The sequence below is a fragment of the Rhineura floridana genome, chromosome 8 (assembly GCF_030035675.1).
Source record: "Rhineura floridana isolate rRhiFlo1 chromosome 8, rRhiFlo1.hap2, whole genome shotgun sequence".
In the NCBI taxonomy this organism is placed as follows: Eukaryota; Metazoa; Chordata; class Lepidosauria; order Squamata; family Rhineuridae; genus Rhineura; species Rhineura floridana.
In genome coordinates, this window is record NC_084487.1 from 119,266,572 (window position 1) to 119,284,377 (window position 17,806).

Here is a 17,806-nt window from a genome sequence, read left to right on the forward strand (position 1 = left end):
AGACAAATAGGCAGGGCCCAAGCCGTGTAGGGCTTTAAAGGTTAACACCAGCACTTTGAATTGAGTCCGGAAACACAGCGGCAGCCAGTGGAGTTGCTGTAACGGGGGTAGTATGTGCTCGAAGGCCGGCCCCGGTCAGCATTCTCACTGCTGCTCGTTGAACCAGTTTAAGTTTCTGAACTGTCTTCAATGGCAGCCCCACACAGAGTGCGTTGCAGTAATCAAGCCGGGATGTAACTAGGGCATGAGTTACCCTCGTCAGATCGGATGTCTCTAGAAACGGGCGCAGTTGGCGAACCAGTCTTTGCTGGGCAAAAGCGCTTCTGGACACTGCAGAGACCTGGGCTTCCAGGTTCAAGGCCGAGTCCAGAAGCACCCCCAAACTGCGAACCTGCATCTTTAGGGGGAGTGTAACCCCGTCCAATACAGGTAGATTCCCTATTTCCAGATTAGTCCCACGACCGACTTAGAGCATTTCTGTCATGTCTGGATTTAATTTCAACTTGTTCTCCTTCATCCAATCCATCACTGTGGACAGGCACTGGTTCATGGGTTGGACGGCTTCCTTGGCATCAGGAGGAAAGGAGAAATAAAGCTGGGTGTCATCTGCATATTGATGGTATTGAACTCCAAACCTCCGGATGACCTCACCCAGCGGCTTCATATAGATATTGAATAACAAAGGAGAAAGGACAGAGCCCTGTGGCACCCCACAGGTCAGGGGCCAAGGGGCTGAACAAGAGTCTCCAGATATTACCTTCTGGGTCCGACCCTCCAGGAAAGAGCGGAGCCAACACAAGACAGTGCCCCCTAGCCCCATCGTGGTTAGGCTGTCCAGGAGGATACTATGGTCGATAGTATCGAAGGCCGCTGAGAGATCTAGAAGAATTAACAGGGACACACTCCCCCTGTCTAGTTCCCTACGAAGGTCATCCACCAAGGCGACCAAAGCCATCTCAGTCCCATGGCCAGGCCTGAAACCAGATTGGAGTGGGTCGAGATAATCTGTTTCCACTAGGAAATGTTGCAATTGGATGGTCACCACCCACTCTATTATTTTACTAAGAAAAGGTAGATTGGAAACTGGTCAATAATTACTCAAACACAGTGAGTCTAGGGAGGGTTTTTTTAGTAATGGTCGTACAAGTGCCTCCTTTAAGCAACTTGGAAGAGAGCCTTGGTGGAGGGAGGCATTAACCACCCCACATACCCATGTGGTCAGTCCTCCTCTAGCTTGTTTCAAGATCAAGGAGGGACAAGGGTCAAGTGAACAGGTGGTAGGCCTCATTCCTCCAAGAAGCTTATCTATATCTCCAGGTTGAACAAGTTGAAAAGAATCCATCTTAATAGGACAGACAGAGGCCGGAGGTACATCCTTAGGGACTGCATCAATATTGGCGTCCAAGTCGGAACGGATCTGATCGACTTTATTCGCAAAATAAGTAGCAAATTCCTGACGAGTTGAAGAGAGATCTTCTGTAATTTCAGAATGATCAGAATTAAGCAGGCCTTTGACTACTCGGAAAAGTTCTGCTGGCTGATTGACGGCTGAAGAAATAGAAGCTGTAAAAAAAGCCTTTTGCGCAGTTCGTCTTGTGGCTGAGTAAATTCTGGAAAATATTTTAACCAGGAGTTGGTCAGATTCGCTGCGAGTTTTCCGCCAATGTCGCTCTAGACCCCTATGAGTGCGTTTCATCACCAACAGATCATTAGAAAACCATGGGACTGATTTTATCCCAGCACGCGTACGGGGATGCTCAGGAGCGATTGTGTCTATAGCCCTGGTCATTGAACTATTCCAAAGAGTGACCAGAGCTTCGACAGAATCGTTTACTTGAAGGACAGGGAATTCCCCAAAAGCCGTCAGGAATCCACCCGGATCCATTAATCTCTTAGGGCGGACCATCCTAATAGGCCCCTTCTCCAAGCGGGGAGTATGAGTCGCAGTTAGCCGAAAACTGATTAGGTAATGGTCCGTCCATGACAGGGGAGTTATGGAAAGATCCGTCACTCCTGGATCCTCCTCCCGTCCCGCGTAAAAAACAAGGTCGAGGGTATGACCTCTATGGGTGGGGCCAGATATTAATTGAGATAGCCCCATAGTTGTCAAAGCAGCCATGAAATCATGGGCTTCTCCATAGAGTGAGGATTCCGCATGGACACTGAAGTCACCGAGAACCAACAGTCTGGGAGACTCCAGCAACAGCCCCGAAACTAACCCAGAGAGTCCAGGTAAGGAAACTGTTGGACAGCGAGTGGGGCGATATACCAGCAGGATCCCCAAACTATCTCGTCCATAAAGCTTTAGGTACAAACACTCAAACCCGGTAAATTGCGGGAGAGGACACTTTGTCATAGAGATGGAATCACGGTAGACCACTGCGACTCCACTTCCCCGTCCCCCGGGTCTAGCCTGCTGCTGTACACAGAAACCTGAGATCAGTGAGATTGACCCCACCAGAATCGTCCAACCAGGTCTCTGTAATACACATCAGGTCGGCACGTTCATCCAGGATAAGATCCTAAATGATCAATGTTTTTTCATTCACCGACCTGGCATTAACTAGCAGGACTAGTAACCCAGGGGAATTGACCTCCAAGTATACCTGTCTATTTGGCCGAGGGAGTCGAGTAGGGATAGATAGCCAACGATGATGTTGCCTCCTCTTAAGGTGACATGAGACTTCCTGCGTATCGTATCTTCCCTTCCCAAGTAAAGTTGTTATGGATTCTCCAGAGCTAAGATCCCCTGAGGACTTTGGCAAAATAATATTGGTATTCTCTAACATCGCTCTGGGTAAAAAAGATAGGGTAACTGACTGGCTGGAGTGACATCAAGGTGAATCAGATTCCTCCTGGTGTGCTAAAGCTACAGTGTGTAGATTGTAGTGAGTAGTATTCAATTCTGATAAAGTTGGTAGAGCAACAGTTGGCAAGACTTCTGTCATCAAAATTTTATGGGGGGGGTCTGATTCTACATCCAGAACAGGTCCAACCGATAACCTGTTGCTCTGCAAAGATTCTAAAAGTTTTTGTAGGTTGTTAATAATGTCTTGTTGGATAACATCAGAAAAGTTGGTGAAATTGGATAACAGCTCATCTGCTTCATCACAAGGAGGAATAGATACTTTATCCTCATAATCTCCCTGGATTAAGGACTGTACTGACCGCTGCGATAATTGAGATAATTGATCTGAGGTACTCATAAGTGAGGGACTAGCAGAACCATTATAACTGTCCAAAACAATATCACTGCAAGAGATACTAAGGTGAGTGGGTGCTGTAAAAACAGAATTATCCAAAAGGTGTGTATCCATAACCGATGGTTGGATTTGGGATGTTGAATCGGCTCGGCGCCATTTTGCGCTCAAGGGGCGCGGACTTGCTATGTTAGTAAAACGTCTTTGCACCTGGATACCGCACCTCAGTAGGCAAGATCTATTTGCTAAAAGTATATTAACCATGTTACAAGATCTCAAGGTTAATAGTACTACCATAACAAAGGGATTGTCCTCTAAGGTCTCAACCTTAACTATGTCATCACTCCTAATTGGGACCATATTTAAGGACTGTAGGACTCTTAAGGACATAGGTTTTTCGATTCAAATATTGACCACTGTCACTAGAATATGGAAAAAGAGATAAAATTAATTTGTTCCGACTAAGTCGTAGGGACCAGCATTCTGCTTCATCCTTTTTTAGAGGAGTCCTAACGGAGGGAGCCATATACTCCTTAACACCCCCAGAAGGCAAAGCTACAAGGGATGAAGAAGATGTCTCAGGGACAGAGGGTAGTAAACAAGTGTCCTTCTTGGACTTCTTCTTAGGTGTTTGCTCCTTCTTAGATACATCCGGACAAAGTTGTAATTGTATTTCCATTGGATCACTGATATCGCGGAGGTGTAGCAATTGTATCTCAGATCGATTCCTAATATCGGTTAGGCAGTCGTTCAGCGGCTGTCTAGGAGCAAGCGTAGGCATTAAAGGAGTTGATTCAGATTCATGTGCTGGTAGCGTGGACAAAGTCGTTGGTAAGGATTCAGGGTCAGACTCAGGCCCATCCCTTCGGGTCACCTTAGGGGGTCTCACTGCTAGAGAGGAGGACGTCAGCGAGTGCATAAGTGTATCCAGAATCTTAAAAAGATGTTTATAACAGGGCGGTCTTTGATTTTTAAGATTCTTAGTTTTTTTTATTGTTCTGTTTATCTTTTTTTTTAGTTCTTATAATAGCATTCCTTCCTTTATATTTAGAATCCGATGAAGTTAGTTGATCCTGCCCTTTAGGAGGGGGGCTCACTTCACTGGCCTTGTCTTCTGTATTTTGTAAAATCAACTTGACTGCATTCGCCAGGGTGTTCAATAAACCAGTAGATTCAGAGATATACCCTTTTACCAGATCAAGTTCCTCGAGTATTAAAAGGGTCCCACCTAAAGGATGAATATAGTTTCCAGAAGTAACAGAGGATCCAGTCAGAATATTTGTGGATTGATTATCTATGTTTATAGATTGATTATATCAGGTCCAGGTAGAGGGTATGATTGTTCTCGTCTTTGTGAATATATTTCCCCTAACGACCCTACTTCTTCCATGGGCTCCATCACCTGCAGTGGCATATCCTCCTTATGGAAGGATGGAATATAAGGGTCTGCATCCTGTAATTCATTTACTAGGTTTTGCAAGGGGGGATTTCCACTTAGAAGGTATGTTCCCACTTTATAATCCAGTGACCAGTCTAAGGAAGGTTCAGTAGATGTCATAATCTCTGGTTGTATTTCTCGAATATCGGAGCCAACTTGCTTAGGTGTAAAAAACTGGGTGATCTTCATTTGTTGAGGACTATGAGGTTTCTCTCCTCTATGATGTTAAGCCCAGTTCTTTACACTTCTTCCTTGTTAGTACCATAGTACCAAAAACTCCTTTTATCGAGTAGATGAGCACAGGTGTATTGAATTTGGTAGAGACTTCCTTAGAAGAAGTTCAGCCTCCCCCAGAACTTCGACTGTCACTTTAATTTAAAGCTCTCATCACGTACTTCTGGGTCAAATCCAGCAAGCACTAAGGTAAAGATTAATAGGCTGTTATCGAAGTTGTTTTCTCTAATACAGTTCTAACAACAGAATAGAATAGTAAACTTGCTGAAAAAAGAAAATAATCATTCCTTCCAGCAGAGGTGGGGTGCAACGTTCCAGTTCGGAGATAAATTCCAATTGCAAATAAATTAGCCAGCTTACAATAGCAGTCGTTGCTCAGTGTGTATTTCTCATAAGTTGTTTCATCTCCAGTAAAAAACTTAAAACTAATTACTTCAAGCTAATGCACTCCCAATGCACTCCCAAGGTCAAACAAATGTCTCGGTAGCACAGGAATGTTTCAAGGTTCATTAATAAAGATAAAATTAGTAAATAGGTACTTGGCTTGAGGATGATAGTAACATCAATGCGGAGCTCCAAGTTAAGCGTCCTCTCTCCAGTATTCTCCTGAAAAAAAGCCTTCTGCGGCCTTTGCGGAAAAACATGAAACTATGGTGGTAAGTAAATTGTGGGTACATTTAACAGCAATTTTAATGGCTTTAAATCGTTGATTCGTTGGTTGTATTATTTGATAAGAGTAACGTATAATACATGAGATGTATACAACAGCTGTTACTTGGCATTCAGAATGTTCATGGAGATTATAATGCTAAGTATGCTAATGGCTAAAGTATTTATTTTATTTATTTATTTATTTATTAAATTTATATACCGCCCGACTAGCGATAGTATGCAGATTAGCCAAGGTTCTCTGGTCCATGAAGTTTCTATTATGGCTCTGAGGCAGAATGGGTTTTTGACTGCTTATGGAGCAAACCTAAATAAGCCATGTTGACTTACGAAAGTGTGTCTTGGAGCTTAAATTCTTCAAATGTACACCAGTGTTTTTCAGAATAATAGTAGTACAGCAGGGCCCCACTCATACGGCAACCCCCGCCGAAAAGTGAAAATTGCCGAAAAGTGGAACAGCGTCAAAATGGTGGTGAAAAAGGTGGGAAAATTCAAAAACAAAATGGTGGCCATCACGGAAGTAAAGAGAAAATAGCTCAAAGGAACGGAATGGCAGCTGTCACGGTGGAGATGACAGCCTCCTTGGGGGGGGGGCAGAGAAAGGGCGAGAGGGAAAGAGCCACCGCCGTGAGCACCAAATGTGCCACAGGAGCAACAGCAGAGAGCCACGGCTGAGAGATCCTAGCGGCTGCAGTAGCAGCCGAAGGGAAAAGGCACCACTGCTGCGAGGCAAGTGGGACGCCGCGGTTAAGCTGCCACCATGAGCTTCAAACTCACTGCTGCTGCCGACAGCAAAACCTCAAACAGGACCTGCTGCCAACCCAGCAGGTAAAGGTCAGCCTTTCCCTCCCCTTTTTTTAAAAGGAAAAATCAGAGCAGTAAAAGCCAGCAAGAGGAAAAAACCTCCTTCCAGCCCCAAGAGTGCCGAATATGGCAACGGAGGGGGGCAGGTAGCCGTGGTGACCACCAAACAGCTGATCGCTCTGAACAGCTGATCGCAGCACAGCTTAGATCAGCCCTGTCTCAGGGAGTGGCTGGCGGGGAAGGTAGTGGCGGAAGCCGCAAGGGGGGGCAGCTGTGCAGCCACCCGCCACAGAACGTGGTGTGGCTGGGGGGGGAAGGACCCCCGAAGCCGGGCTGACTGGCACTGCTGGAGCCCAGAAATGGCTGGCGGCTGTAGCTATGAGGTGGGGTGCATGCTGTGCAGCCCTCCGCAGCTAAACTGGGGAAACAACCCCTAAAAGAACAAAGGGAGAAAAAATGGCACCCATCCGTGCCAAAAATAAAGATAAACGGGGGGGGAAAACAACCCCTAAAATAACAAGAGAAAAAATGACACCTGTTAGCGCCAAAAGTGAAAGAACCGTGATGCCACGTGATGGCATGCTACCGCCGTATTAGGAAAACGCCGAGAAGCAGAACGCCGAAAAGCGGGGCCCTCCTGTAACACTGTTTCCCATATTTCTGATAGCTCATGTACACTTCTTAAAGACAGCAGAAAAGCTTTTCTTTAATAATGAAGAGTAAGATTTTCTGTCTTCAGAAGAACCTACCCCTTCTGCGCTCTGCACAGATTGCTAATATGAGCATGACTCCCAAATAACAGGAAGCATGCCCACAGCAGTAACTCATGCAGAGAAGCATTTAGCAGCCTTCTCTGAAGGTGGGCAGTTCCGTTGGGCTTTTGCTTTGAGATACTTGAACATTATGGTCACCTCTGATCCAGAGGCACAATGGCATTTCCTGTCTCCCTGTAGAGGCTGGCTGGAAAGAGATGAGGCCACACCAATCTTTCAAAGACACATCAGGCAGCCTTGTTTCTGTGAGTTGAATAATTTGAATAATAGGCACTTTGGATTATTTAATTACTTACTGGGACACAAGTGTGCTATGGCACATTGTCTAGAAATTACTGTGCGAGGGAAGGTTTTTTTAGAGCCACTTGGATATTTAAGACTGTGTTAGTGAGTATGACTGGAACATACTGTGGAGGCAGTTCTTAATTTGTAAAATGTATAGGTGCTCTGGTCTCTGTATATTGTTCTCGTTCAGGATCCCCAGCTCTGTGGAACATTTGACATTGGGCTTTTATTCATTTGACACTGAAGGTAGCAGGATTTTTGTGGGGTTGGATCCTGTCATACCTTATGAATAATACAAACTCCTGCCAGTTTAGAATATTTTCCTCTTTAGGAAGTTGTGAATAAATATTAAGTAAACACTTTTTTGTTTGGGGGAAAAAAACCACTTAAAAACAGATTAATATTTTAATCTGGTTCTATTCCATTTAGTCACTAGGCACTGTGATTATAGGGTGAATGCTGCTGTGGCAGCTGCTTTTCATTGAAGACTGGAGACTCCTTACTCAAATGTCTGTCTGGCAGGCAGGATAGAAAACCCTGAGTAGAATGTCTGTTCCTCAAGAACTTTGTAGTTGAGATTGGGTTTCATAGGGACTGTGGTAAAGTCAATAGGACTTGTGCTTCCAAAGTGCTTGTAATGAGCATGCGAGTTTATCGGCTCATTCTCACATTACCTGGGGCACTGTGGGAACCATTTCAATGGGGTCATTTTCCATAATGCTCAGGCTCTGTAAGAAGTGGGAGGGGACAATGATGTGATTACTCCACACACTGATTTAGCATCTCCTTCCCTGGTAAGTGGTGTGTTAAATAATAAAAAATCCCTTTTCAAAACTATATAGAATGCAATAATGTTAGGAACAGCATGGACAAGGTCTTAAAGGTGAAATGGGAATGGGGGAAATGAGTATTTTGTTCCAGAAGAGTCTCTCTGCAGTATATTGAGGGAAGCTCCCTATGTCTCCATTTTGGCACAGGGTGATTTGAGATGCTTGTCATGGTTTACTAAGTTCAGTCATGGAATTCTGCAACTTTCTTTTCTTCAGACCAACTTTCTATAAGACATCAGCTGATGTTTAACAGAGAAGCTACAAAGTGTACAAGGCAGTCTGTTTTGCTTGGTGGTTACATAAGCCTTTCCTATGTGTTTGTTTAATAAATTCTCTAAAATTCGAGTTTAAACAAACTTACTGTGAATCTTTAGAATATGTTGGAAATGCTGCAGTTTGAATAGGATAAAAGTTCACACAATCACTGACAAATGCAGGGTTCTCAACATTTTTGGTGTGTGTGTGTAGTATTGCAGGGGGAAAGCTTCTGGCGGGGGGGTGTATGCATGCTTAGAACCGGTTCCTGTGTCCGCTTTTCCTCTGCAGCCCCCCCCCTTTGTGCTGCTTATTTCCACTTGGCAGGTAAGTGTATCTCAAATCCCTCCTCCCCACCTCCTAGGCGGGGGAGAGGGTTGCCAAGAAAGCCATAAATATAGGAAGAGCTAGGCACTTCATGTTCCACTTGCCTGCTGCTGCTTCCCTGCAAATCCCACACACTGCTTTTCATGGTAAAGACAAAAGAGGTTGAGAATGCTCTGTTTGCTACCAAACACGTAGTTCTGGCCTTAGAGAGTCAAGCTAGCAGCTAGATCTTTTCAAAATCTTAATTTCCCCTATAAAAGGATAACAGAACTGCTTGGCTATTGGTTTTTATTTAAGAGGTACATCAGAGACAATGATGAGAAAAACAAAAATCAGTATTTCTTCAAAGTTTCTTAGGCCTAGGTAATGTTGCAATACTGGAAATAATATAAAATCTTTACATTTTAGAATTAATAAGCAAGAGTTTGTGGAGTTTCGGGCTAGGGGGGCAGGCAGGGCTGTAGTTGATCAGATTGGGAATATGTGGGGTAGACGATGATAAAGAAAATGGTGGTGGGTTGTAAATTGTTTTGTACACATCAAGAGGATTTAATATAGCAGGAAATATTTTTCATGTCGCAGTCTTTTACAGTGGCTTGCCTCAGTGGTTTCCGGATTCAGTCTTTTACTATGGCCTTGGCGTTATGCTCTCTAAATAATTTAGAAACATCACTGTGATTTACAAGAACTATAATTTTGCCCTGAAGGGAAAAGGCAGAGTATGAGTTAGGCAGGAGCATTTTAAAAAAGAGAGAAGCAGAGTCTTTGGGGACTTGGAAAGATTGTTAGTTCATCTTTCATTTCCCGCAAGAGGGATTATTAGTTAGCTGTAACATGTGGGACTTTGACTGGGGGTGTATCTTTTACAGACTATGTAAGCAGATCTCTACAGTTCTCATTGGGATTCAGAAATGTAGAGGGGGTTCTGGAAGGCAATGGCAAAACGCTGTATATAAAATGCTATTTCTTGTTGAAAGCTTGCCTTTATGGGTACTCTCTTTCCTGGCTGGTGGTCCTTAAAATAAGCTCCCTGTACCACACTGCATCCTGTGTCAGAATTAACTTTATCCCCTAGCAGTCTGTGGAATGGCACCTTATTGGAAACATAGGAACTGCAAAATACTTTCTCATTGCATAGTTTTATGTAAGAGTTTCCAGCTGTCATAACTGTGGGAGCCAGGTGCAGTCCTTGGAGTGTCATAATGAGAACACTGCTTTGGAGACTGGTATTCATCTCTGCTTGAAGGAGGCTTCTTGCCGTTGGGCTTGAACTGAATTGTAGCCACAAGCTTGTTTTCAGATACACACAATCTATGCCTTTTATTACATTTTATTTAAACAATTTCAGAATAAGGATTTCCTGGCAGTTTACACAAGGGATGGCCTAGATAACTATCACCAGCTGCTGAATATAAGAAAATCGTTTTCAGTTGAACAGACCTATTTTGAATGATTTCTTTTAAATCTTGATAAACCTTTTAGGGTGTTCTGCATTTGTTTTTTAACAATTAGCTGCATGAGCAGGATCCCTTCCCCTGCAAAATAAAAATTGTTTGTCGCTTTAGGCCCTATTTTTATCCTAAAATTAGTTATCACCCTAGCCAGTTTCGCTTCATTCAGATGTAAAAGAGAGTGGTTTGCCACAGATGCTAACACATAAACCTAAGGCAGCTAATGCAAAACAGATGGCAGTGGTCTGGTTCTCACATCACTTTAAACCATTGTTTATATTAAATTGGTTTAAAGTGAATGCCTGTGACACTCTTCTCTACCTTTTTTCCTGTGCGGAGGAAATGTGACTTCCCATTATGGGTGAACCAGAGCTAATGCTTTTTCACTCCTAGCAAAAACAAACCTTGGCTTATTGAGGTTTGTTAGCAGAGAACCAAGCAATGAACAATGGTTCATACATAACAGCAAGCCAGGCTCTGGTTTGCTTTCACTGAGTGGGAGAGGAAAGAGCATCATCACAGGTGCTTTTGAGTAGCGTGCTGTTCATTCACAAAAATGGTTTAATTTAGCATCATAATGCAGGGCTGTGGAGTCGGTACGCCAAACCTTTGACTCCAGCTCCGACTCCTCTATTTTTCTACTGTCCGACTCCAACTCCACCCAAAATTGCTTCCAGCTCCACAGCCTTGGAAAGGGCTGTATATATCTTTTTAAATTGGAAGTTCTTGTAGGAGCATTTTTATCGCTGCCTGAATATGCGCTGATCTTGGCATCACAGCATTTGTCTTCATCTGGGTCCTGTGTCATACACTGACACAAAATGTTTTCCATCTTGAGTTATGGTGAAATGCTCAACTACAGCTGACTTCAGCTTCTTTGACATTGTGAATTTATATTTTAAAAAATTTGTCAATCAAAATTTATTTTGAAGTCGGAGTCAGTACATTTCTGCCAACTCCGACTCCACCCAAAATTGCTTCCGACTCCACGACTCTGACTCCACAGCCCTGTCATAATGTATAATTATGAGCAGGCATCATTAAGAGAGTGCCCATAGTGATCTTTGGTACTGCCAAAAAAAATTGTGCACACCAAATTTCATCTTGAAAATGCTTTAATAAGGAAGTGTTAACAACACTGTTTTTGCAAAATGTAAAGGTAACTATACAAATTCTTAATACAAAAAGAATAAATTAAAAGCAGATTTTTTAAAAAAATTCTGCAACCTTTTCTACAACATAACATTTTTTCTTCCCTTTGTTTACCGTTGCACAGGATTCAGTAAAATCATTTTACATGCTCTAAAGTCAGTTTCAGAAGAGTTCTAATTTTTTTCTTATTTTAAACTAGAGTCCATTTTGCACAACTTGTATTAAAACTAGTGACATTAATATATATATGTAAAACTTTACATCTAGTTAACTAAGCAGTAACTGGTCATCTGATAGCACCTGATTGGGGTTTGCTATGTCCAAAACTAAAACTGGCTGGAAAAACAAAACAAATTGGACTGTTTTCTTTCCCAACATTTTCACCACTCAACTGCGTATCATATCATTTAAAAAATAAACCCTGCCCACCATGTCATATGGTGTGTTATGCACATACAAAGCTAGACACGGGGGAGGTTTGTACATACAGACAAAATGCAATATTGGATCAGGGACCTTTTATGTATATAAAAGCAAATTTCGAGGGGCTTATTAATAGGGTAGTCGAGTGCTTGTATATAATAGCTATGATTTACCCCTCACGTTATACTCAAAACACGTTAATCTCCTGATTAACACTTTATATACATTTTTGTATAACTGAATTGAGTTAAACAGTAAAACCTGTTTTACTTAATTTCTGTCTTTACTACCAGACTGGCTCACAAGTGCCTTGATTGGAAAAAAAAGTAGCTTCCCTCCCCTGCCCCCGCTCCTCAAGAAGGTTGACAGCCAGTTTTTGTTTTGTTTTTTGTTCTACTTTTGAACATTTGAGCCCCTAAATTGTTAAGTTAGGGCTGCTCTCATTTCTGCGAAATTTGCCAGTTCTCATTAGGATGTAATAGATTGATAATATTGTTCCATCAATACTACTTCCAAATTGCCTAGTGAGGAAAGGAGCTCCAGTCCAGCTGCTTTCAGGTGTTACTGAGATCTGCGGAAGCAGCGGAACAAGCTAGTCACAATTAACTTTTTAGCTGGACTGAGACTACGGTTTCCAGTGCTGTTGGCATGTTTCTTTTTCAAGAATTGGTTTACTAATTGTAAGTTGATCAGCAAGCATTTTGATTCACTTTTTGGGTATAAATGAAAACAAAAATCAAGTTGCTTAGATGGTGTCTGGTCTGGAAAGTTTAATCATTAAAGTCAGAAGTTAGAAATGTAGGTGCTGTTCTGTCAGTTTTAACTGCCATGGCTTACCCCAAAGAATTCTGGGAATTGTAGTTGGATGAGAACTCTGTTAGCAATCCTCACCCCACTTCCAATACTCTGAGAACTATAGTTCCCTGGGATGAGGGAGTGACTGTTAAACCAGTTACGTCTGTAATCTAGTTGGTTGTCATGATAGGTGTTGGAAGCTGCCAGGTGGATGTTGGTAGAGGGTGTTACACTACAGATAATTTTCCTTGGTAAAACATTTAAAAACACTGATAGATGTCATTGTCAACGTTTATTATTTTGATGAAACTTCATTTTCTAAAAAAAAGGATTGTAAATTAAGACATTTTCTAATCATATTTTAAGATGATATGTTTAAAAACAACATTGGCTGCAAACCTGTACATGTGTGAATTCCACTGACTTCAGTGTCCTTTTAAGGCTAACTTTGTGTTGGACTACAGGTACTGTCTCAAACGAAATGTTGTTTGTTCTGTCCATCAGTGGGTTTATACAGTAGTCCAAAGAATTGCTATCATTTCATAAGTGCTTAAGATGGGAAAGTTTACATAGTATCTTCCTGATGAATATGTAATAAAAATAAGATTATTAGCCTGGGTCAGTGCAAAATGTTATTTTGTTTGCTTCAATAATACCTTTCTTGCTCACATTGCTAGCTCATTCCTGCTCTGCTTTTAGACAGACCCTTACTGAGGCTTAACAGTGGAAAACCTTCCACCATCTTCAGAAAGAGCAATTCTTCAGTCTCATTTGGGGGAAATTTAGAATGCTTGTGTTCCTGATACTGGCAGCATTATATTATTCCTTGGAATAGGCACAGATATTTATTTTTTAATTCAGTGTTTTGCCCTTTGAAGCCTTTCTTCCGTTTTTGCTGTTGTCAGCTGCATGCACACAAACACAACATTGGGGGAGGAGCCACAACACACTTGGCCTTCCAGTGGCATAAAAACAGCATAGCACCACAGTGAAGACTTGATGTGCCTGCTTCAGTAACTGTTGAGATGAGTGTTGAGCAACAGGTGACACCAGACAAGTGCATTCTGATCCTCAACATTTCCAGTCCATACTAGTGTGAAAGAACAGTGACTCTGGCAGTGGGGCTTGGTAGGAGGTAGATGGGCATGTGAGGGTTGTTGTGGTTTCCCCTCCCCCTACCTCCTGACCAGCCCTTCTCAAAAGTGGTCCAGCAGCAACACTATTTGTTGACCAGAGGCCTAGAGATTGTGCATTAGTTTATTATAAAAGTATTGAGGCCTTTTTGACATGCGATGGCTTTTGAGAAGTATATAAAAAGCATTGCTAAATTGTACATGTAAACTTGTACTTTCCTCTCTTTTGGTATTGGCAGACAACCATGCTTTGTGTCAAACAGAAAATGTTTTTACGCATATCTTAATGATTATTTTAGTAGTTGAGGAAAATGACCTAATTCACTATAAACAAACACAGTCAAACCCTCCTCTTTAAAGTATAGTTCACTTCCTTGGCCAGTCAATAAGCCCTTTGCTACGCTAGTATTAATATTTTGCTATCAAGTTTAGTAGACCATGATGTGCTTTCCCTTGATTTGACACATTTTCTGCACGAATTGATTTTAAATGAAACATAAAGGTTTTTGGCATTTTACTTCACAGCTGATCATAGAAGTTCTTTTAAAAAATGATTTGTGGCTTTATTTGCAACTTATCACAGGAATGTTAAAAGAAGCAATTACTTGCCATCTTGTTCATTCTTTCAGAAGTTTCCTAAAAAAATAATGACCAAGATTGTGTGGTATATGTACCATCATATAAAATTCAACTGGGTTTTAAAGCATCAAAATGAAGAAGACGGAGACCAAGTTATAGAACAGTAGGGCTATTGTTTCTGAAGAACTGGATAATTTTAGATAAATGCTTCATGAAACAGCTACTGAAATCTTTGGCAGCACAGAACAATTACAATATTCTGGCCCAGCTTTGAAATGATAGGATCGTTCTCTTTTCCCCACAGTCTTCTTCTGTAATGAAAGGGGTATTTCATGATAGCTGTCACATCACCTTTAACTGGCTTTAGAGTTCAAATCATGTATGTTAGAATAGTTGTACATATCAAAGAAAAAGATTTATGTGTTCTTCAGTGGTTTGAATTGACCGCCTACCGTGTTCTTAACATCCCATTATTTGTAGATTTGCTCTCTGCTCTTGGTGGAATTCTGTGACACACATGGCAGTCTGAAGTAACCAGGATTGAAGGAATTTGTTTTTCACTACTGACTAGGCATAGATCTGTCACAGAGGTGCTGTTTTTGCAATATCTTCTTCAGATGCCTTATGCAAAAAGTGCTTTGACTTGAAGCTGGTGTCAGGCGCCAGTGCATCTAGGTAAGGCAAATGAGAGGCAGTGAGGTGATTTTTTCAGAATGGCATTGATGTGTTTGTACAGCTGAGGTCCAGGGGATTCACACTAGAGTTCCAGGCTTGGCTTTCTCCTGTCCATACCACTGAACGTCAGCTAGTTCTGGATAGAGGGGAGAATCCAGGTAACAGCTATCATTGTAGCTCCTACAGAGAGAGAGGGGACAGAAAGTCAAATTAGCATACTTGGTACAGGGCCTTGAACCATAATCACACAGACTAGAGGGATGAGGGTTGAAGAACAGAGCTAAGCGTACTCTCTCAGTTACTTTCATGTAGTGATGTCAAATGAGTGGGGAACCTCAGGGCTAGGGGCCAAATGTGGTCCTCCATACCTCTCTAACGGACCCTTGGAACTCTCTCCAGGTCAAACCCCCAGTGTTTTTTGCCTGGCAGGAATATGTCCTTTTATTCTGATACTGCCTCTTGTTTGGCTGGCTGTAAGACAGAGAGGGGTGCTGAATGTGTGAAGGAACTAGTTTAGTTAGATGGAGGATGTAGAAGCCTCTGCCTTTTACTGTACAATAATCTTCAAGTCCTATTGCTTCATCCACTTTTGCCTCTAGTCCCATGTACCACTGGCACGTGGCCCTTGGAAGGTTGCCCTGAAAGGAATGCAGCCCTCAGGCCAAAAAAGGTTGGTTTTCCTGCTGTAAGATCTTGCGAATGGTAGTAGTCCTGTGACAGTATTTTGGTGGCTGCTCAAACTAATAGTGTGGAAGCATGATGATGTGATCCTGCAAAGTTTACCAGCCCAAATAACTACATATTCAGTGGGTTATCTAGAGTAGCACAGCCACAGATTTCATTGCAGGTTTACATCCTCTTCAGCCAATTGATTCCCACTGCAGTGTTGATGGCACAAACCTTTCCTCATTCTTAGCCTTTTTCATACCAGGTGTTTCTACCACAATGGTCCTAAGCATGCTTATTCATAAGTAAATCCTTCCGAGTTCAATGAGACTTTATTTTCTTGAAATTATGGTTAGAATTACAGCCAAAATCTCTACTACTGCAGAGGCTCTCAAACCAGATCATGAGTAGCCCCATTTTTTTTACAGGCTTCCCAAGTATAATTATAAACCACATCAAGGGCATCAAAGAAGCAAACACTGCCCAGGCAGGACCTTGAAAAAGCAAAATCCTTTTTAAAAATAAAATAAAAATTAAGGGATATTCGTATTGGCCTTGAACAACAGTAGCTATCAGAAAATGGGAGCTTAGCAAAGCACTGCAGGCACACAAATATGTTGGGAAGAGGTCACATCTTGCTATCTGTTGCCCATAGCACAAGCCAGATACTGAGGGTACCTCTAGCAAAACATTTTAATTGTGTACAGTCGTTTCTTCTCCCACCCCCAAATTGGTTTGTATAAATGCAGAAACACTGCCAGCAGTTTGGGGAGAGAGGCGGTAACATGGAGTCAACGGTTATATATTTGTAGGGAAAGGCATGCCTAGATTAAGGAAAGAAAGAACTGAGACTAGACATTACTATATATGCACATTGACACACAAGCATTTGGAGACTGAAACATGCATAAAACAGTGTCTTGTAACTGAAACCATGGTTTGCCCCACTCCTATGAATTATTATGCTATCTACTGGCTCATGAGATTGGGTGATAACGGTCCTACCACTGGCCCAAGGGCAAATCTAAGTCCTTCCTATGCTTTGAAATGACAGCCTGGCCCACTGAAGCTGTTCGTACCCTAACTCCATGACAAGAAAAGCTTTCACCTGCTAAATTTCCATATATTAGGCTGCTGGGAAAGGTACACGAGCAAAGTGAGTGGGGAAAAATGACAACCTTAAGCTAACCTCATTAGTGGTGGCAACTCTGGGACTAACATGAACCATTGCATGCAGATTATCCAGGACAGATGTTACCCTAAATTGGCAGGTATAAATAGTCATGGCTGTAGAGAGGGGGATTTGTTTTTTGTCACTCATGGTTTTACGTACATTTAAGCTTTAACCTCACTATCAAAATCTGTACTTCTTTGCATTCCATTTCTCTTTGACCTCCCTGCTTACAGTTTCCTGCCCGAACCAAGTGTATATAAACTTTAGTATTTGTTCATCTATCAGAATAAGTCTTTAGCTAGACTAGACTTGGTTGTTAACCTCAACAGTTTGTAGTCCTCTGTTCAATTCTCAGTTAACTTCAGTGTTTGAATACTTCTTGAAAGTACCCAAGTGTGCCTCTTCTAGATAAGATTTTTGGAATAACTGACTAAAACCCTATTTAAGAGCTTCTTTACCTGGTTATATTCATAGGTTATTAATGGAAAGATGGGACTATAGTGGTTCACAAACTGGTTCCTCCTCTGCTTGCCTGTGACAAAGGTTGTTCCCATGTAATTAGGTAAATTTCCCTCTTCAACACAGTGAATGTAGACGTAAGGGGCTCTCCCATTTGAAGATAGTGCCAATCTGCAGCCTTGGAAAGGTGTATATCTTTCTTTAAACATCAGCTTGTGCTAGGCAGATTGCATAGTCTTTTTCTCTAGGGTTGGAAGAAAGCCTTCTATATACGTTGAGGCTCCTTTCCCCTTGTAGTCTTCGAGTGGAAAGAGAGAAGCGGCCTGCTGATTAGCAGGACCAGTATACCAGTGTGGAAGAGAATGGGGAACTGGGTTCCCCCCCCCAGAACTGTTTGTTTTAGTGCATGGGTTCTCAACAAGGGGGGAATTCCCCCCCAGGGGGGAATTTTAGGGTTCCAGGGGGGAATTGGGACCACTATTCA

The 17,806-nt window shown here is 42.2% G+C and overlaps 1 protein-coding gene across 3 annotated transcripts in view; it reads right to left on the reverse strand.

Moving 5' to 3' along the window:
• Positions 1–11,379: 11,379 nt before the first annotated feature.
• FRMD4A (FERM domain containing 4A) overlaps positions 11,380–17,806 on the reverse strand; it is a 344,320-nt gene continuing 337,893 nt past the window's right edge. For 2 of the 3 annotated variants that reach the window (XM_061582283.1, XM_061582285.1), the window contains one exon: positions 11,382–15,203. In XM_061582283.1, coding sequence (XP_061438267.1) covers positions 15,101–15,203 — 103 coding nt within the window. In that variant the 3' untranslated portion in view covers positions 11,382–15,100. Of the gene's footprint in view, positions 15,204–17,806 lie in introns of all 3 variants that reach the window. The other variant, XM_061582284.1, reaches the window with a different exon arrangement.